Source organism: Podarcis liolepis, assembly GCF_965112155.1.
Source record: "Podarcis liolepis genome assembly, chromosome: 5".
In the NCBI taxonomy this organism is placed as follows: domain Eukaryota; kingdom Metazoa; phylum Chordata; class Lepidosauria; order Squamata; family Lacertidae; genus Podarcis; species Podarcis liolepis.
Window position 1 is genome coordinate 50,232,761 of NC_139556.1, and position 20,982 is coordinate 50,253,742.

Below are 20,982 nucleotides of genomic sequence, written 5' to 3' on the forward strand. Positions count from 1 at the left end.
ACAATTTTATATTTTGCCCGTTCCCCCAAAAAAAGTCCTTGGAAAGTTTCAAGGTTCCTGTGGTGAGAGGTGTTCTGCATTATTAGCTTGGAAGAAAGCCCACAGAGCTGCAGTTGACTTCATTTGTGCAGCTTCTACAGCATCAGTTACCCACCCCTCCGTCCTGTGGCAGAACACAACACTACTGAGGGTAATATGCATGGGGCTTTGGTGCACCTTGCATAATTTACAGCCTTTGTTGCAGAAGTGGCAAGCTGCTATCTAAGGTCACAAGTCCACTGCCACCAATACATCCGTCTAATGTGCAATCTGGCTGCATCATTGCAATGTTGACACCACATCCAGGTCAAATATATCCACTGTGGCATTCAGAGATGAATACCTGTTCAGGGAGGAGGCCCTTATTTGTAGAAACAAAAGAGGGAGTGGAGTAGAAGCCAATACTATCAACATATAAGGTACCGATTTAATCAATGCATGAATAATCAACTAATGTCTAGCCAGAGGATATTCCATGTTTGGAATCTTGTAGACTCCCTTAAGGCAAAAGTAGTGGCAAGTCTCCATTTATGCATGGTAGGTGTTTGGGCATTCCTGCAATCTAGCACCAGTATGGTAATACATGATGCCTTTTCTTGGGAGGACTAGGGCAAATCAGTGCAGCTGACCTTAAAAGAAATGGGATAAGATACTTTCATAAAAACATCTTCAAACTGAAGTTTTTCTTTTTAAAATCCTAAACTGAATAGAATTAAAATAGGGCTGTGGACTATATAAACTGACTGTTCAAACGTCTGAGGAATTGATGCAAAAGTCTGGTTCATGTATGTAACAAAACTACTGTTTATTCAAGCATGGCATAGCATTAAGTGCAAACCCAGCCCAGCCCCTTAACTCGTTAAAGGTTGAATTATACTGAAGTCACTAGTATACCAGGGTTTGTAGCTTTATAAACCATGTTAACATTAATCATAACCTACTGTTATATGCAAGCTATTGCTGCCTTTAATGGCGTGCTGGTCTCACTATCAGAATGTGTATCCAAAATCTCAGCTATCTGAACACAAAGAAGTATACCCAAACCTTGCTACACAAACGGCTGATTCAGATATCCAAACAGCCAAAGTTTGCCCATTCCCTTACTTGTTTGTACTTTGCTGGTCAGTGGCAGCCATTTCCAGCATAAACTATGGAGAAAGAGAGGGAGGTAAGACAAATCGTGGAGCAGCAGAGATCAGACAAATCAGTTTTTCCTTTAACTTTTACTGATTTGCTGCAGCAATTTCAGGCAGACACCATGGGAAGGAGGGAAAGAGGGAGGGAACAGACAAATGACAAATTAGGAATGTTCCCATTAGAAATAATGGAAATCATTGTCTTATTACTCACCTAGCCTGTGTGTCTTCTCTGGCACAGTTTAAGTGATCATCTGTTAAATGCTTCAACTTTAACTATAGTCGACATAAACCATGATAAACCATGTACCATGTGTACACCAAACCAAAGGCAGATACTGAATACGGAGTCAGTTTCGGACCAACAATGGGGAGAGGCTATATATATTCAGCAACTCAAGAACTAAAAAGGATCTCAGCATTTCAAACACTTAGACCAAATACTATTAGTATTTTTTATTAAAATATTTTATATAGGTCTCCCACATTAAAACAATACAATATTATTTTAAATATACCCACAAATTTATACAGACACTCCAAAAAAAGGAATACACATTACAGTAATAAGAAATAAATAACAAAATGGAAACAGTATCAAAAGTATTAGACAAGGACAATCAGGTTAAGGTGATGATCACTTCTGTTATAGCAGAGATATTCAAAGACATCATACCACCATTATGACACTCGTTAACTGCTTAGAACAGTACATGCAGTCTAGCTATAGTACACATGTACTAACATACAGAGACCCTGGCTCTAGAATGAGGACTAGTGAGGCTATGAAGCTTAGCAGAATCCAATGTTGTTTCTACTGCTACATTCTACTGTAGAACATCAGTCACAAGACTCCTCTGGGAAATAACAGAATGAGCTATATATGAAATTACTTCTTACACATCAGATTTTTGGATTCCCAGGAAAACGTTTAGATGAGGCCTCATTCCCCACCAGTACTGTGACTAAGCCAGAATTGGTCTCACAACTGATTACAACTACAACTGTTTCGAAACACTTTGCATTAATTGGATTTTAAATATCAGCAGTATGATTTTATGGATGAGTATGTTTTAGATTATGTCCTTTTTGGTGCTTTCGTGCTTATTTAGGCAATTGTCTCCTCATATGAACACACTAGCACATACCTGACATTTTTTTTTTAAAGTTAGACCTTTGTTTTTCCTCAAAAAGAAAAAAAGGCTGCAGCCTAAGAGTAGGGTGTCAAGTTTCACTACAGAAGACACATAATAGCTTGCAGACACACCGTATGTTTTTTTAAAAGATTATTTATTGTTGTAAGAAAAAAACCTTTTCAGCAGCTGCCCTGCAAGCTTTTACTCATTACTATATTATTGATTGCTCCTAGATACCATAGTTATAAATTAACAGAGGTAGGAAGAAGCAAGGAATCGATGGGAGAGGAAGGAGAGTAAACCACCCCCCACAGGCATAGGTATTTAAGTCCTTCCTCTGCAGAGACCACCTCCCTTAGGAATGCAACTAGAGCAACAAGAAAACAAATTTAAAAATATAAATAAAAAAAGTTAGTCTGAAAAATAAATAGAATGTCATCTGTGAGTAAAATAGTTCACTGGTACAGTGCAAGATTAATAAGGTTGACAGGTGTTCAGTACCACCCCCTTCTACATAAATCAGAAGGCCTATAGAAACTGGTCTCAAAAGATAACTGTGCAATTGATCACGCAAACTTAACATGCACATCAACCACTGGTGTATGAGCTACCTGTTTAGTAGTTTTACCTTCACCAGCTCAGCTGCCTGAGGATAATTCTGAAACCTGTTCAGAACCCAATTAGCATCGCCCAAACCTTTCTGTAAACATAGTTACTGGCATTTTTTTGATACCAATACTTAGTGGCAGTTGGTTCACCCCCTCCCCTCAAGGGGCCGTTACAAACCATTTGTTTAGCAATATGTACAACTTAAATCTGAAGCGTGTGCTCTCTAGATCTGAATTATCCGTGTCTGACACTGCGTGAACATTTCTCTCAGTTCATTTTGCTGAATTTCATTTACGGATTCTGGTTCAGCCGGGCTCTTCTGGACTTTAGCCACCGCAAAGCTGATTCCTTGGGTCAAACCAGCTTGTGTAATATTAGCCACCTGAACCATAGAGCTGCGAATCTTTGCAAAAGGAGAGACTGCCCTACTGCCATTACTCTCTGCTGGTGAAGGCGTCATATGAAACCCTGACCCAGCTTCCAGTACACTGGATGAGGAGCCTGGAGTGTTATGAGACTTAGCATTGGTGTTTTCTACTGCTAAGAATTGTGATCCGGACTCTGAAAATGGTACATCCAATTTAGAGGGTCTGGAAGGAGCCTCAACAGCTGTTCCCAAGCAAGATTCAGTTTTCTTAGAAGCGTTATTGCTAATGCGATCCAACTCTTGCTGAGCTTCTTGAGAATTCATCTCTGTTTCTGAAACACTTGTCATCATAGTTTGAGCATCCTGCACAAATCTGTGGCAGTAGGCATCAATTGGCTTAGTGAACTCTATTACAGCATTGTCTGTGGCAGGAGTTTCCTGGGGTCCCTTACCTTCCGATTCAGACTTGTTAGTTTGGTCTTCATAGTGTGTCACGTGGATTTCTGAAGGAACAGGAATGCTAATGTTGATGTCAGTGCTGCTTATCGACTGGGACCGACTGCCTAGCCGAGGAGCAGAGGCGATGATACCACAACTGGGCAGAACATAATCTATCTGTCCCACATTCTCCAAGGAGTCCATGAACTGCTGGTCATCATCAGATTTGGAATTTGTAAGGTACTCATCAGAATGGAAGGAATCATTATCTGAGGAGATCTCAATGTCAGATTCTACGTTGGCTTTAGCATCTGCCATGGGATTTTCCATGGTTTCAAGACTACTGTCAGATTTCCAAAGATTCACTTTCAAGTTCGGCTTTAAGAAGTTGACTTTCATTTCAGGCTTCGTAAAGTTCCCCAACTTTCTCAGGTTGCTCATGTTTACATTGGATTTGGTTTGCTTCACTTTCTGATTAAGAGATGAGAACTTGCTCATTAAGTAGTTTTTTCCTTGGGCTAGGGAGCCTCTGTTTTGGGATCTAATACCAATGATGTCCTCATGGGGTTTACTGCTTTTCCTGCAGAATTAAGAAGATCAGTAACTTCCTCTGATATACGTACATTCAGATATACTTTCAACACATTGCTTAATATTCAGACCCGATCTAATAAATATTTTTTTGTTTAAAGGTAAAGGTAAAGGTACCCCTGCCCATACGGGCCAGTCTTGACAGACTCTAGGGTTGTGTGCTCATCTCACTCTAGAGGCCGGGAGCCAGCGCTGTCCGCAGACACTTCCGGGTCACGTGGCCAGTGTGACAAGCTGCATCTGGCGAGCCAGCGCAGCACACGGAACGCTGTTTACCTTCCCGCTGGTAAGCGGTCCCCATTTATCTACTTGCACCCGAGGGTGCTTTCGAACTGCTAGGTTGGCAGGCGCTGGGACCGAGTGACGGGAGCGCACCCCGCCGCGGGGATTTGAACTGCCGACCTTTCGATCGGCAGGTCCTAGGCGCTGAGACTTTTACCCACAGCGCCACCCGCGTCCCAATTTTTTTTGTTTATTTTTTGTTTAGTGAGACATATATTTTTTTGTTTAGTGAGACATAAATACAGCACTAGCTTCTGCATACTTTTCTCCTAGACAGCTAGGCATTGACAGTCATCTTCCTTCTCTGCACCCAAAGCCCCTTGAAGAGAGAACACTCCTTGTGGACTTGCTCCCCCAACCTCATTCAGCACATGTTTTTCTTTAAAAAACCTATAATGACACTCTCCCAAGGGGCACAGTATCAAAAACTTGTAGATGGGTACTGTAATACTTGTATGCATGTGCAGATAAGCTCTTAGTTACTAATTGTCAGTAGACAGCTGCTTTAAGCAACCAGTACAAGTATTATGATTCAAGTGATTTGGGACTCCAATAAGTAAGGGAAGGGTATTAACTCACCTCTCCAGTTTCTTCTCAATAATGGCTACATCTAACCCCATGGCTTGTTTTGTGATTCGCAGCATCTCCGCAATGCACTGAAGAGTATCTGAAATGCACGTTATTTGTCCATTATAGCCATGAATAGAGCATATTCTCTCTTATTACTTTTGTTTTGTGAAAATTGTGTAGATGCTTCGGTGAAGCTTTTCTATTGGTCTCACTTTTAACCTGGCAAGGGAGCCATTCAGAATAAAGCCATGGGAAATGAAAGACACCCATCATTCTGCAGCCATATAGCTGAACACAAGCATAAAAGAACGAGGACTATTCCTAGTTGTTGATTGGATAAAGTATTATCTCCTCTTAAATGTATATTTAAATGCAGGTCTGCTTCATTCACATACAAAGCAGGTGGAGTGGGTGTCACTGAAAGAGCCAAAGGGCCAACATAAATACAAGGGAAGCTTCTCTTCCACCCTGCAGTCTATCCCTCCTCCTCCTTTTTTCCAGATATTGAAGGGAGTGAAGTTGGGAGAACACCAAAGTTTGGGCCTTAAAGGAGTTGGCATCTATAATTCATGTTGATTAATTCAGTTGATTGACTAAAAAACCAGGCTCTGAAATGTGGAGTGCTGAGTTTTTCTGCTCAAGTCCTTTCCTTCTTGTTCTCAGTGAACCTATTTTGTTTAATTCAACTCAATTGTTTAGCTCTACTTTCTATATGCAGTTCTCAGACTTGGGAAAAGTGGTTTACCTCTCTTCTAAAATCTTTGTAGAAGTGTGTTACCTTTTCCATCCTCTTCAGGGTTGCGCACCACCGCTCTAAGAGTATGGAAATATCCACTTGTGTCTTTGTATTTATAATGGAGCCTCATGCACGAGAACTTGGGCTTCCCAAAGAGAGTTGGTTCGGGACCTTTACAAAAAGCACGAATATTTTTAGAAATAAAGAACATAACTTTCTAAATAACACCTCTGAACCTTTCAGCTCTTTTCCTAAGCAGCCATTCTACTTTATTACATCACTGGGAGAAGTGTAACAGTGAGACCACCCTCTGCTGACTTAGCTGAGATCAACTGCCCTCCTAGAATGTTCCTCTGCTGTTCTATTATGTAAATGCATTACATATAAGGACATAGTTGGTACAATGGATTTGCTTCTTTTGCCTTTTGTACTGCGCCTCTTGCGTTGCTAATGTTGACAACATGTGGGGGCATATAAATGTAGCAAATCCTGGATGCTCAATATATAGAAGAGACTGTTATTCATTCATGTGTTTTCAATGATTGTGACAAATACCTTAAGTTTAGGCAGGAAATGAGGAGAGAACAGCAAAAATGCAACAACTTTGAGGACTTACCTATTTCTATTCTTTCCAAATCTTCAAGGCTCAGCCTTTGGTATTGATTTACTTTATCTACTTCATCATCATAACTAGACAAAAAGACATCAATGCCCAGAGTTAGATCTGGATTGAATCACACCTGAATCCTATTACAATGCAATAAAAAGTAGCAAAGATGTTCTGATATCTTTGTTTTCAATGTGTAAAGTAGAAAGAATCTTACTTACTAGGCTACATAGTATGCTGAGTTAGAAAGCAGAAGGAGAACATCCACATCTTTATGAGTAGCATCCGCAAGGCTAAACAAAAATGAACAGAGTATTTTACACAGGATGACATGAAAATTTCACAGCACTTTTCTGAAGCCTTTTATACCCTGCAACTACTATGGAGTCAATCATTAGTAATAACAACAACAACCATGTTTACTAATGCCTTGCTTCATATACTTTGTCAATAAAACCTAGAAATCCTTCTCTTCTTCAAAATTTTGTTTTGCTGTATATTTCAAACTAAATTACTCTTCTGAGGTACCATTGTAACACCCTCAGGGAGTTGTAGCATAGGTGTGGTAACATCCTGAATGATCCAAACACCAACATGGGTAGTTTTAGATATTACCATGGCAGCATTTATTATAGTGATTTTTCCCCACTTTCAAAACAAGTTCCCAGGGGAGCTCCAAGTCAGAAAATACAATAAATGCAGCAAACCAATTTAAAACAAAACATACAGAATAATGACAGAAGCAGAAGCTCCCTCAATGTAAGAAGTGAGGTTACAGGGGAACAGGCAGAGGGCCTTCTATGCCCACCTTGCGGAGGAAATAAGCAACATTCTGACTTTTAGAAGACATTTGAAGGCAGCCCTATATAGGGAAGTTTTTAATGTTTGGTGTTTTAATTTGTTGGAAGTCACCCAGAGTGGCTGAGGTAAACCAGTCAGATGGGTGGCATATAAATAATAAATGGTTGTTGTTAGGAGGGCATGTACCAGAGGTTGAGCACAATCAGAAAATATGCCCTCTAATTACTTGAAAAACAATTAGACTCACCTCTTCCCCAGTCCCCACTGTATCCCTCCACCACCTCATTACACATTTGGTCACTGTGAAAGATGCCATGGTACTTTAAGATCTATATAACCATAGAACATTCTGCATACCTTGGGTCACAGTCAATAAGTGCCCAACCACCATGGAATTTTTCATCATCTGGTAATAGTAACTTCATGTAACTTTGCAATAACTGGCTAATCAGTTCCTGATGACTTCTCAAGTTCTCCTTGTGCAGCGCTTCATGTTCTTTCTCTTTTGTGAATATGGAATAAAGATCCTCTGTCACAGGAATGCCCTGCATTAAATCTAGACACACACAAAACAAAACAAAAAACACTGAATGCATAATGAATGTATAACAATATCAATGCATAACAGGAATAAAGCTGGTGGTAAGTTACTAAATGGACTGCTTTGATTAAGCTATACCTCTGACTCTTGGGATTTAGGTATTTTGAAATTCTTAACCAAGACCTAAGCAATGCTCAAGTTACAAGGGGCATGCCTTCATTATCTTTAGGAGACAAGTGGATTTCACTATGCGTCTTCCCTGCCTTTTCCACCATGATTCAAGACTGAAGTATTTTTTAAAAATTCACTGATTACAAATGGAGAGTTTTATTGCCAAAACTTCTAGAAAGCTCAGCTAAAATGAGTCAGTCTTGTTCATACTTTTAAAAATACACAAAACAATATTTTGAACTATTTAGTAGTAGAAAACACAGACCCAAACACCTTTAACATTTCAAAGAAACCAACATGAAAAGAAAATTCAACAGATACATAGTAGACAATTATTCAGTATGGAAATTGACTGAAACTATCTTACCAATGACTGCCTGCCTATAAGCATCCCTGAAGCGGTTTAAGTAGTATCTATTTGCAGAGTTAACACCATCTTTCATGACTCCTGCCAGCTTCCTTTCACCAGTTCTTGTGAAATCACCCTATTGCACAAAACACATCTTTGAATACTCAGTGCATTGGATATTCATACGAGAGGCATCTTAAGTAACATTAACTTTCAACTGCTTTAAGAAACACATCTTTCAGAAGCAGAGAGTTATATCTCATTTTTTAAAAATGTACTCCTGTATGTTTAAATCACACTTATTTAAGAGTCACCATTTGAAATATGTCCCTTTTCTATAAAACATATCTACAGATTCTAAACACAAGGTCTGTATTGGGGTTTCTCAAAAAGTGGGCCTCAGTGTTTCAGTCTGCACAATCCCTCCTCACTTGCCTATCCCACCCCACTAGCTATTCCACAGCCTTTTGGTTGCATCAATGCCAACATCAGCAACTCTTCGCATGCTGAGTAACAGTGATTGGGAGACACAGAAGTTCAAGGGAGATGGGGGAAGAGGAATGGAAGGTTTCTGAGGGAGGGGGAAAGCCAGAAGAGGTGTTGCAGGAAACTTTTAAGATAAAAGGTTAATAATTTATTATCATAATTATTGTTAAACAAACTGGAAAGAGAAAAGAGGATAATGGAGGAAAGCTCTTATAGGAGAAGAGAGAACCTAAGAAGATCAGGGAGCAGGGCTGAATGAGACAGGCAGCTGGGTGGGTGGTGAATAGCAAGGAAAATAAATGCGAAGGGAGTATAGCAAAAGAAATCACCGGAGACAGGTAAAAATATGTTTAGATTCCTGTGTGGGTGGGAAGGGGAAATACCTTTCTACTTAGACCCCTCTGGATCAACAAATTCTGCCTTACATGGGAAGGCTGACTCATGATACCTCAAGAGCAAATGCCTGTAATTAGCTGGAGGAAAGCTGAGCTATGGATTTTTTTCCTACAAAGAAAATGCTGTAATAAAGAATTTAGCAATTTCAAAGATCGACTGGATCACTAGAAAATGCCTGGAACTGCCATCTGATTAATTCCAAACTCTGCCTCAATCTGCCACTATATTGTGACAGGCTCTGTCCCAATACTGCAGTTTTTTTGACTGCTGAGCCTCAGCAATTTTCAGCTGTCTCTAGCTGGCCACATCGGTAGAAAGTTTGAGAACCCCTGATCTACAGTATTAACTGTAGAACAGTGAGATCTATGGATGGGATTCACCTAAGCAGCCCAGTCAGCAGAAGTCCTGTACATTAAGAAAGATGTGATGTGTTAAACCAAAACAATAAGCTCCTGCATAAACCTTGTAAACTATTCCTGTTATAAGTTCAATTAACAAAACTGAAAAGGATTACCCTAAGAGTTATTTTTACTTGAAGTGAAATGTTTTTACCTTTAAAGCTGCTGTTCCAGCATATTGTCTGCTTATGGCATCGCCATTGTTAGCCCATATAATCTGGTAGATCCGATTGCATTTCATTGGCAGTGGTTGTTCCGGTGGCATCACACCCAACTTCTTCAACTGGAATTTAATTTTATTGTTATTACTAAATGCCATTCTTTTGTCTTTTTTTACTCTAGGAGTGTAGGGCTGTTATCTTTCTTCTGAAGCTACAGAAAGCAAGTTTATTCCATTTGTCTGTTAACCACTGAAACCTTGTTCTCCAAACAGCAAACAAAAATTTGAATTTGCGTATATTACTTGTGCAACCATGGCAAGGGTAACAACTACTGTTCTCCACTAAGATCATGCTTCACATTAGAAGAATTATTCTGAAGCAATTTAAGTATGAATAGACTATGCACACATTCCATACTAGTCTAATTGACTATATTTCACATAGTTCTCATTAATCAAGGTTTTTGAAAACTGAAGTTGCAGTACCTGCTGTTCCATAACTATACGGGCCACGGCAGCTTGGACAACGTTGGTTCGATCCAGGCAATCCATACAGTTAACTCGGAAAATCCCTTCCTGCTTACAAATCACTCCAGCTTGGTCCACCCTTGCAAAAAGTGAAGAAAAATATTAGAAAGCTTAAAGTGAAAAGATCCTACATCCCTTGGTGTAGAAAAAAATATACTCTTACTGGAAGTGACTAATCCATAATGCTCATCTACAGGGGATCCAATCTGGTCCACAATTTCATTTTCCCTAAACCACCCCCACCCATCCGGATGATGGGTGGGATGGCAGGATTAAATTCTGCATCGTCTGAGTGCCTGCACAGTCAAAGTAGTGGGATTTAATCCCTGCTCATCAGCTGATGAGCAGGGGTTAAATCCTCCTCAGTTCAAACAAGTGTGGCAAGGGCTGTCTGAAACTCCCTCCCCTCTTCCATTCTGCTAGTCTTGCACCTGGCTCCTTCAGTTCTCCTGGGTTCTCCCTTGTCCAGCTTGAGGGGACTAGTTCAGCTTTAGGCCCTCTTCTCCTTCTCTTCTCATAATTAGAGGCCTTTGCAAACAGCATGCTTTCTTTCCCCTTCTCCCCTATTTCCTGAGGATGGCTGACTCATGGTCTGGACAGGGTGGCTTGAGATGAGAGAAGAATAGGGGAGAAGAGAAACTACACCCAGTATTTTACAAGTATCGCTGCACTTCTTACAGGCGCACTGCAGGACATATCACTGCTCACTAGAGAAGCCCCCTTTTAGTGGATCTGCAAGAAGCAGGGTTTCTCTTGATTGTCACGATGCTTGCAAAAAGCAGTGTTTGCTGTCTTCAAACAGAAATCCCATTAAGGATATGGACCATGGAGCCAAAAAGCTTCCCCACCCGTGACAGGGGAAACAAAGAACATTACTCTCAAGAAACTAATTTCTTGTCCTTCAAAAAGGGCACCTAAACATTACCCATTCTGTGTGAGGTAACTGTATGATCACTGATGAGATGCCATCGTTTTATTAACCTTAGCTTTAAATACTGTCCAAAACTCTCCTAATTAATTTTATTAACACTATTATATGCTGCCTTTAAGAGTCAAAAGCCTTCTAAGGAAACTTCCCATAAAATATATAACATGAGTAACAAAAACATCCAAACAGTAACTAAAATAACCACTGATGAAACCAAGCTCAGTAATTATGCCTAAATATCCAGTTCAGTAATTATGGTTAAGAACTATTTAATTCAGCAGCTGAATAAAACCCATTTAAGAAAATGTGACAAAGAACAAAGAAGACTTCAGGCCTGCAGCAATGGAGTCCTGACATTCTCTAATTGGCAGTATGTTCCATACTGGTCACCACTGAGAAAATCTCTGCCCTATATGCCTTCAAGCTTAATTTTTCTCCTGGCAGAGACATAAATAAGGCTTCAGCTGCTGAAAAGTGTGGGCTACTTAGTTCCACACCATTCAAAGGTTATTAGGACCTGCACTTTCAAATAGGATAGATATGCACCAGCAACTGGTGAAATATAGGTTCCATTTGATCTGATAACCTAACCCCATCATTACTTGGGCAGCCAGATTTCCAAACTGTATTTAAATGCAGCCCAAATGGAATGCATTACCGTAATCCAGCCTGGGCATCACTAGGTGCAATGATAACTGAGAAAAGTCTTATCCTCTCCAAATAGACTTGTACACCAGTTGTGAACATAAGATGGTAAAAAGCTCCCTGGCCACTTCTACTAACCAAGCATTCCCAGTTAGCAGCCGGCCCAGAAGAACTGCCAAAGTGTATACTGGGTACTTCGAGGGATATACAAGCTCATCTTGGACCAGTTGTAAATCACCGGCCAGAATAATCTACCCTATAAAGCAGCATGTGTATCATTACAAGGGGGCAAGTGGCATGCAATCATTTATGTAAAATTTATTTTCTGTTTCAGAGTGAAATTAACATGCTAATACTAACCAGCACCACTTCACATCAGTGATTATGTCCGAAATGGCATCTGTCAATGTTTGAACATTTTCAAACTTCATTCCACGGCTAAAAGGTACAAAGAAAATACAATTTACTGATTTCTTTTTCTTTTTTTCAACACAAGAACATGGAAATTCATCCGAGAGATGCTTATATAATAATGGTCAGTACAATTCTACATAGGTGTATTAAAAATAACACATAATTTAATACGACCATGGGGGGTGCAGATAAGGAATTGTGCAGGTCATTGTTTGAAGAGTAAGATTAAAAATTCCACTGAATTTTTACTCTTAGAGAAATGCAGTACTGTATATTTTATATCAAACAAAATCTGGAAAAAAAATAATCCTTATGGAGATTTTTAAAAAGCATTTTCTAATATCTGTCACAGACAAATCAACTTGAATAGCTATGCACATGCCCAAAATCCTGATTCACTCTCTGACATCAGTATGTATGAACACATACAAGAAAATACTCACCTAACATTTTTATAAAGACAGTATTTCAAAATGACACTTTACAAAGATGTTGAAAACATTCACAGAGGCACAACTTAGCTCTGGAAAACACCTGCCATACTATACCAGCTTACAAGAAACATGTAATGGAATGGAATGATTTAGCATTTTTGTATTAAATTGCTATAAGACATTTCGACAGACTTACCAGTGTTCATGGAAGTCAAATGAAACGTATGTAAGACTTGGATTGTTGTACATTAAAACTTGTTTAAGATAAGAATCACCAATAATTTTTTCTCGTCCAGCTTGGTCCACCAAGTTAATGATAATCTGTTAAAAGTTATCAAAATAAAAATGCAAACAAGTACATAAGACAAATGAAATCTAACAAGTATGCACAAGGGGCAAATATGTCTAGTCTAGGAGAAGTTATAGGTGACTGCTGTGTGCTTTCTCAATAAGTGCTAGAAGCTCCCTCAGAAACTGTGTCCTTTAGAGTGCCATCAATTAATTACATGTAATCCAACATTATGGGCTAATTATGGTGGAAAAGTTGCTTTTCTCCTAGTTCTCCAACATTCAGGATTAGGATAAAAAGAGTTCGCATACACAAATGTGCAGAGACCTGCCAAGGCAGCAACAATAGTTGGGATGCTCTCTGGCATACAGCTGCTGTTTGGTCCTAAGCATGTCACCTTATATGGTTGTACAGTGGTACCTCGCAAGACGAATGCCTCGCAAGACGAAAGAGTTTTCCATTTTTTGAGTCGTTCCGCAAGACGAATTTCCCTATCGTCTTGCGAGTTCTTGCGAGTTTGTTTCCTTTTTCTTAAAGCCGCTAAGCCGTTAATAGCCGCTAAGCCGTTAATAGCCGCTAAGCCGCTAATAGCCGTGCTTCGCAAGACGAAAAAACCGCAAGACGAAGAGACTCGCGGAACGGATTAATTTCGTCTTGCGAGGCAACACTGTAACTGTTGTTCCAATGGTTGGAACTGCGAGAAGCTAAGTTACAGGGAACCAGGCGGGGGGCCTTCTCAGTAGTGGCACCCACCCTGTGGAATGCACTCCCATCAGATGTCAAACAGAACAACAACTACCAGACTTTTAGAAGATATCTGAAGGCAGCCCTTTTTAGGGAAGCTTTTAATGTTTGACAAACTACTGTATTTTAATATTTTGTTGGAAGCTGCCCAGAGTGGCTGGCGAAACCCAAGAAGATGGGCGGAGTATTATTATTATTATTATTATTATTATTATTATTATTATTATTATTATTATTATCAACAGAAACAGCTTTCAATATGAAATGCGACCATTTAGGTCTATTCTTCAGAAGTTAAAAGATATACATCACCATTACAATAGTTCCAAACTTTTAATATATGATCTTGTAATAATTTGGAAACCCACCTGTTTTGTATAAATTTTCAACTGTTCTTCAAAATGTGCACGGAAATATGGAACAGTTTCTTTTTCACCTGCAAAAAAAATACATTTTTAAGGAAGCTTGGGGGATGAAATGGGCACATTTAAAGTATTCTAACAGGGCCACGTTGGAATTACATGCATGGAGGAGTCTGGAAAGCAATTCATAGGAACGAGAAAATTACCGCTAAGAGATGAATGTGGGCAATTTTGGAGAATAAATGAATTCCAGAACATATTTCCATAGGGAACTCTTTCTTCCAGTTCAGTACCACTCTAGAACAGAACTGCAGCCTGATATCCCATCTAATGCTGCAGCTTGCTATTATCCCAACCATCTTCACTACCAGGTTAAATGAACAGGTGCATCTAATTCACTATAAGAAACCCCTGGGGAGATGGACCTTTCTAATACACTTGGAAATACTTAAACTGAAACTCAGCACTATTTTAAGTATTATCATCCTCAAATGTCAAGTGAATGCAAGAATGTGATTTCATCTCTACTTTGCTCGAAAAGCTGTGCTTTATGGGGAAGGGGTAGTAAAGCAACATTCTGCGGTAGAGTACAACTCAGGTTCAATCTCTGGCATTCTCATCTTGATTATGAATTTACAAGTAGCATGCTCTCAGCTGATCTAACTTAACAGCCACGTTCAAGACTTTCAGGCTTTTGATCTGATTCCATATAAAGTGATCTGTGCAAGTTTCAAGATGCCATAAGGAATTTATTTTGCAGAGTGGTTGCTTCCATAGAAGGATGTCAAACAAAGGGTTGTAGGTTTACGTTATTAAATTAATACCCTTCTTTATGTGTACCTGGAACATCACTGTTCCCCTGCCACCCTTAAGAACTCAAAAAAAGTTTGGTTTACAGTGTTCACACAACACATCCAAGTGGCACTTGTCCCGTTGGGAACTGTCCCTCTGCCAATTGAGTGTCAAATAATGCGAGCAGCAGCTTGCTATATCCTGGAGTATGGGGATAACAGCAATGACAATACTCCAGGTACATGTGAAGGGACAAAAGTGACTTTACTACGACCTGAAACATAGCTATAAATATTTAAGTCTATCAAATGCTGTAGTAAGAGCATAAATCACTCGTAAGGTACCAACGCTTACATTTGTCCAGTCGTGGCCGGGGATTGTATCTGTAACCAACCTGACTCCAGAACACAGGCACTGAGCCTCTTGTCTGAACGAAAGAGAGGGTGTGGTTATGGACGTGAATCAATTGTTCTGTCTCCACATAATTCGCCACATTCCCATTTTTATCAACGCCTCTCCGTTTGTAACGCATTCCTTTAAAAAATAACAACAAAGAATTCTCAGGAAGGATATAGCAATCCTATACATAGTATTTGCTAGCATAATTTCCAGCTGTTAAATGCTACTCCATTATAGCAAAAGAATGAAGAGATCAAAAATGTCAAATCAAAAGTCAAACTGCTATCAGTAGATTAAATTAGTCCTACAGCAGATATTTGGGGGTGGGGGGAATTAGAAGGCTGAAATCAATTTGTAAATTCAGAAGACTACAGTGAATCTTATGTAGTTTATTTATTTTATGTATTTCAATTTATTTAGCCAGTTTTTATTTTAAAAACAGCTTATTTTCCTCACAATGAATACACAGGGCTATGAAAACTAATTCCTTTTGGGGGGGCAGGGGTGTGGCATATATTCAAGGTGGGATTCACCTAGCAAACCCCATCAGCAGAAGTCATGTGCAAGGACATCTACCTGAACAATGGGGCTTCCCCCCCGACTCCTCCCCCTTCATACCTTGAAATTGGCTCATGGGAGGGAACCCCCAGAATAGCAATGCAGTGGGACAAAGGAAGGAAGGATTGTTCTGTCTGGCAATGCTTGCACAGATGGAACAACTGGAAGAGTATGATGATGAATTCCACCCTCAGTGTTTATTACCATTTCTGATTTATATGGCGATGGCAAGCCCTGCAAAGCGGTTGGAAAAGTTATTGCCAGCCACACAGGTTATCAGTAAGAGAATTCAATTAGAAATGTGTATGTTTCTACATATTAAATAATTGTTGATAACTTTAGGATCCAAGCCAATAGCTTTGTTAAGTTATTAAGGATGTCCACATAAGGAAAGTTTCCAATCCCCTCCTCTCCCCTGTGCTCCCCGCAAAAAAGGCTTTGGAGGTAGCACAGGATAGTGTGGAGGAGAAAGGAAGGTTTTCCTCCCATGAATGTCCTTGCAGTTAACTTGCCTTATCATCCAAGTCTTTCTTTCCCCTTTACACAAAAACTAGCACAGAAGAATGCAAGTAATGTAGTTTTATATCATTATCCCAAATCAGACAGGTATCCATGTTCAATGTAATTCAGGATCAATGTAATTGGAAAGCAAATCTGAAAAATGTGTAGCTTTAATCCCATCAAAATAAAGATTACTAGCACTACTTCTCTCTACATGGTGCAAGGAATAAAAGAGAGCAATACTTTTTTCGGTGTACAGTCATCCGGGGGGTGGGAGAAGGCATGGAGTATCAGCTGAACAGAGTTTTTGAAAAAAGAATCTTTGCAACCTTTTCAAGTTCTTGATTCGATCAATATTTTTCTATTATTAAACAGTGCATGAAAGGTATCATAGCAACTTTACCAGCTCTGTGGCGACTTCGGCGTGAGATAAGGGCCACAAGAAAACATGGGTGAATATCATCCACGCAGACTGGCTCTTGAGGTGGTGTTTCGGGACTGCTTTTCTCTTCATCTGATGCTTCATTATAATTAACTACAAGCTCTTCAATCTGAACAAATCCCTGGATGACTGGGATAATCCAAAAATCCACTTCAGATTTCTACAAAGATAAAAAGAAATGAAGGAAGTACAAATGGATGGAGCAACTCCCCTAGGAGGAAAGGTTGCAGCATTTAGGACTTTTTCGGTTTGGAGAAAATGTGAGATGATAGAAATTTATAAGGCATGGAGAAAGTGGATATATATTTCCTCGCTCTCTTGTAATCCTAGAACTCAAGAAATTCCAGTGAAGCTAATTGTTGGAAGGATTTAGGGTGAATATAAGGAAGTTCTTCTTCACACTCGTTCCTACAATAGGTAATAATAGCCACCAAATTGAATGGCTTTAAAATACATTTAGGCAAATTAATGGAGGTAAAAGCTAGCAATGGCTACAGGCCTTGATGGCTATGCTCTGCCTCCATAATCAGAGGCAGCACACTTCTGGATGCTAGAAACTGCAAAAGGGGACTGTGCTCTTATGCTCAGGTCCTACATGCAAGCTTCCTATAGGCATCAGATCGGTCCCTTTGACAACAGAATGATGGAGTAGATGGGCCACTGGCAGAGGCACCAACTCCAGGGGGCCCTGCATTGTTCAAGCCAAATACAGAGCCAAGAACAGAGCGACGTCAGGACATTGTGTGGGACCCCTCCTCAATGTTCTTCCGAAGATGGCACCTCTGACCAATGGCTCTTCCTATGGTCTGATGAATATGTCATTTTATGCATTTCCCCCTTCCACACTAGGTTTCTACATTTTTATTATAGAATTATATATATTGCAGAAAGTTAGAATGAGACCCATGAAGCCTGAAGAATCTCCTTACTAATCAATTTGATTAAGAAGTAAAAACAAGCAGAACAGCTTTCTACCTTCTATGCAGAGGTTCTAAACAAAATACATATTCATAGCAAACATTACTCACACCAATATTGATCAAGTCTTCTAGCATGTGTTTGTTCCAAAAAAATCTATCATCAACCTGAAAATGAAATTAAAATGTAAATATTTTCCATCCGAAAACCAGAGAACAATGCAAACTCATCCTTATCAGAACACAAACCAACAGGAAACAATTCATGTTTCTTGGTTTTACAGATAAATGAATAAGATCAGATACATGCACACAGGAATCCAAGTGTTCGTTCAAAACACTGATAATGTTTCAACAGACAACCTTACCTTCCTCCAGAGTGGCAAGTTAGCCTTCTCACATGCACTTTGCCTTTGCACAGAGTTTGTTAGATTATAAGTCAAACTGTAATAAAAAGACTCCGAGTCCATAAACATTTTGAATAGTTCTTCCAGCAGCCGCCTCTCCAGTCTCTCTTTCTCTTTACTTTCTTTAACCTGTGAAACAGCAAAATATTAGGCTGGTTGGGGAAATGTTACTTTGACTAATTTTATATCCAAATATATACTTTTACAAACTCCAGCCCAGCAAGATCTCCCACCCTTTGACCTTTGTCCTCATCAAGCAAATGGGTCAGCCATAGAAGTCAACTACAAATTTAAGGTCTTGCTTCTTCAGGTCACGTAGATTGGAAGATACATACAGTGGTACCTCGGGTTAAGTACTTAATTCGTTCCAGAGGTCCGTTCTTAACTGTTCTTAACCTGAAGCACCACTTTCGCTAATGGGGCCTCCTGCTGCCGCCGAGCCGCCGGAGCACGATTTCTGTTCTCATCTTGAAGCAAAGTTCTTACCCCGAGGTACTATTTCTGGTTTAGCAGAGTCTGTAACCTGAAGCGTATGTAACCCAAGGTACCACTGTATAGGGTATTATGTCATTTTAGATTTCAAGTCAGGAGAGATATTTAGAACACAGTGGTACCTCCGGTTGTGAACGAGATCCATTCTGGAGCTCCAGACGGATCCCGAGGTTTTCGCAACCTGAGGATCACTGTTGTACGCATGTGTGCAGTAGTAGACCACTTCTGCGCATGCGTGCACGGCAAAACCTGGTCAAATTCTTCTGGGTTTGCTGCTTTCGTAACCTGAAGTTTACGTTACCCGAGGATAAAGTAACCAGAGGTGCTACTGTATTTGATAGGCCTTCCCTATCAACGTGACTGCCCATATTCCAATGTAGCAGAAGTTGCTCAGGCGCCATACACAATATACTATATTCCTCTATTTTGATGCATGGAGGGAGATAAAAAGATCAAACCACATCATATATTACAAAACACTTCATGTTCTACAGAGAGATTTTATCTTCTAACAAGCAAAGGGTTCAGTACAGAGTATACCTTTCACAGATGGCAAGGCCTAAGAGGCAGCTTAGGAAAAATGTCTATCCACTTTCATGTCTATCCAAGATTTTTAATAAATCTTTATTATGTTCTTCCTCAGTCCCTCTGCCATCCCAAAACTAAACAGTCCCAAATGTTTTAGCCTCTTTATGAACAAAAAGTGCTGTAGTTCCTTTAACCCAGAGCTTTCCAAACTGTGTCAAGACACGTTAGTGTGTTGGCTGCACTCTGTACGTGTGTCGCACAAACACTCCCCACACTCTTCCTGGGGCTGGAAAAGGGTTTAACCTCCGGTTTGCTAGTAAAACTGCATTAGCGTGTTACGAAATGATGCAAAACCGAATCAGTGTCACAAAATGATGCATGTCTAAAAAGTGTGTCACCAACATGAAAAGTTTGGAAAGCTGTGCTTTAGCCATTACGGTTGTCCTTTTGACAAAGTGGGAACATTACATATTTGTTCTGCTGGGACAAGTTACAGGCATAAATGCTGCCAACAAAGAGAAGACAGCAATTCCAGCAAGAAGGAAACCTAAGCCTGGGGGAGTTGGGATGAGTAAAAGGTCATTGGCATGGATATACTGGAATATGAGCATGAAGACGTACGAGGTGCCAAAGAGCTGGAACGAAATTGTGCTGAATATGAAAGCAGACAGGAAGCTGACATGAGGCTGTAAGGAACTATGTCATAGTATGAACGATGAAAGATGAATAGTGGGTGCAGAATTCTAGGCTAGAGGTAGAGAACCTGCAGTCTTCCAGATGTTGCCGGACTACAACACCCATTATCCCTGAGCACTGGTCATGCTGTCTGGGGATGCTGGGTTCCCCGCTCCTGTTCTAGACAGAGGAGAAGACTGCAGCAGTGGAAGCTGGACACAAGCAGAACATGGCCCAAAGTTTTGCTGATGGGGCCAAATGGAAGAGAAATGTTTTTGAAATGCTGACAAATGTTTGCAATGCCATATGACTCAGTAAAGGGCTGAATATGCTCAAAGGAGAGAGAAATCAAAAATGTCCAAGGTTTTGTGCCCCATCAACAGATGGATGCTGAAGTTGTCAAATAAATAAGAACAATACAGGAGAAGAGAAAGGCTTTGGAAAAGAAAGGAAGAGGAAGCCCTATCTGCAGGAGCAGAAGTGCACTGCACAAGTGGGATGCCATAACTGGATATCACCTGCAGGGTGAAATGCAAAACAGAGAGGCCAGGGATGCTTATTTTCTGGTAGTTGTTGTACTCATTTAGAATGAGTAGCAGATTTGATGGGCAGGAAACCATAAAAAGCTAATTTGCGGGAAAAGTACAGAATAAATAAATACATACATACAAATACAAATAGTTTTTATAGCACTCTAAAAGGAAAAAAACATTTTGAAAACCCACAGAAATTCCTACCTTCTTTTTATTAGAAGCAGAAACATTTGATTTAATCTGAGTGAAGGTCTTGAGCAGAAATTTAGAGTCATCTGGAGACTGGGTAATCTTCTCTGGTTTGTTTATTCCAAAATGATGTTTTTTACAGAGCTGAAAAGAAAATATTAAGTTAATATAAAGCTTAAAGAAACAATATTCTATTACATATGTCCTATCAAATGAATGTTAAATAAATTATCTTTTATTTAATCATGTAGTTTAGGTATGAATGTGTGCATATTCTTATCTATCTCTATCTATCTATCTATCTATCTATTTTCAGGATATTTATATGCAGCCTTTCATGTATGCTTCAAAGCAGCAATAAAATTAACAATAAAATAAAAAAGACAAATTCA

General features: G+C 39.7%; 1 protein-coding gene across 3 annotated transcripts in view; it reads right to left on the reverse strand.

Moving 5' to 3' along the window:
- Positions 1-1,615: 1,615 nt before the first annotated feature.
- The window catches only part of INPP5F (inositol polyphosphate-5-phosphatase F), a 43,277-nt gene continuing 23,910 nt past the window's right edge, over positions 1,616-20,982 (reverse strand). For 2 of the 3 annotated variants that reach the window (XM_083506109.1, XM_083506110.1), the window contains exons 4-20: positions 20,606-20,734; positions 18,135-18,302; positions 17,878-17,934; positions 16,811-17,009; positions 15,304-15,483; positions 14,164-14,231; positions 12,959-13,083; positions 12,275-12,352; positions 10,300-10,420; positions 9,808-9,936; positions 8,392-8,509; positions 7,670-7,868; positions 6,733-6,804; positions 6,521-6,594; positions 5,947-6,075; positions 5,178-5,265; positions 1,616-4,305 (exon numbers count right to left, since the gene is read on the reverse strand). In XM_083506109.1, the coding sequence (XP_083362235.1) occupies positions 3,144-4,305; positions 5,178-5,265; positions 5,947-6,075; positions 6,521-6,594; positions 6,733-6,804; positions 7,670-7,868; positions 8,392-8,509; positions 9,808-9,936; positions 10,300-10,420; positions 12,275-12,352; positions 12,959-13,083; positions 14,164-14,231; positions 15,304-15,483; positions 16,811-17,009; positions 17,878-17,934; positions 18,135-18,302; positions 20,606-20,734 (3,096 nt within the window). In that variant the 3' untranslated portion in view covers positions 1,616-3,143. Of the gene's footprint in view, positions 4,306-5,177; positions 5,266-5,946; positions 6,076-6,520; positions 6,595-6,732; positions 6,805-7,669; positions 7,869-8,391; positions 8,510-9,807; positions 9,937-10,299; positions 10,469-10,821; positions 12,353-12,958; positions 13,084-14,163; positions 14,232-15,303; positions 15,484-16,810; positions 17,010-17,877; positions 17,935-18,134; positions 18,303-20,605; positions 20,735-20,982 lie in introns of all 3 variants that reach the window. The other variant, XM_083506111.1, reaches the window with a different exon arrangement.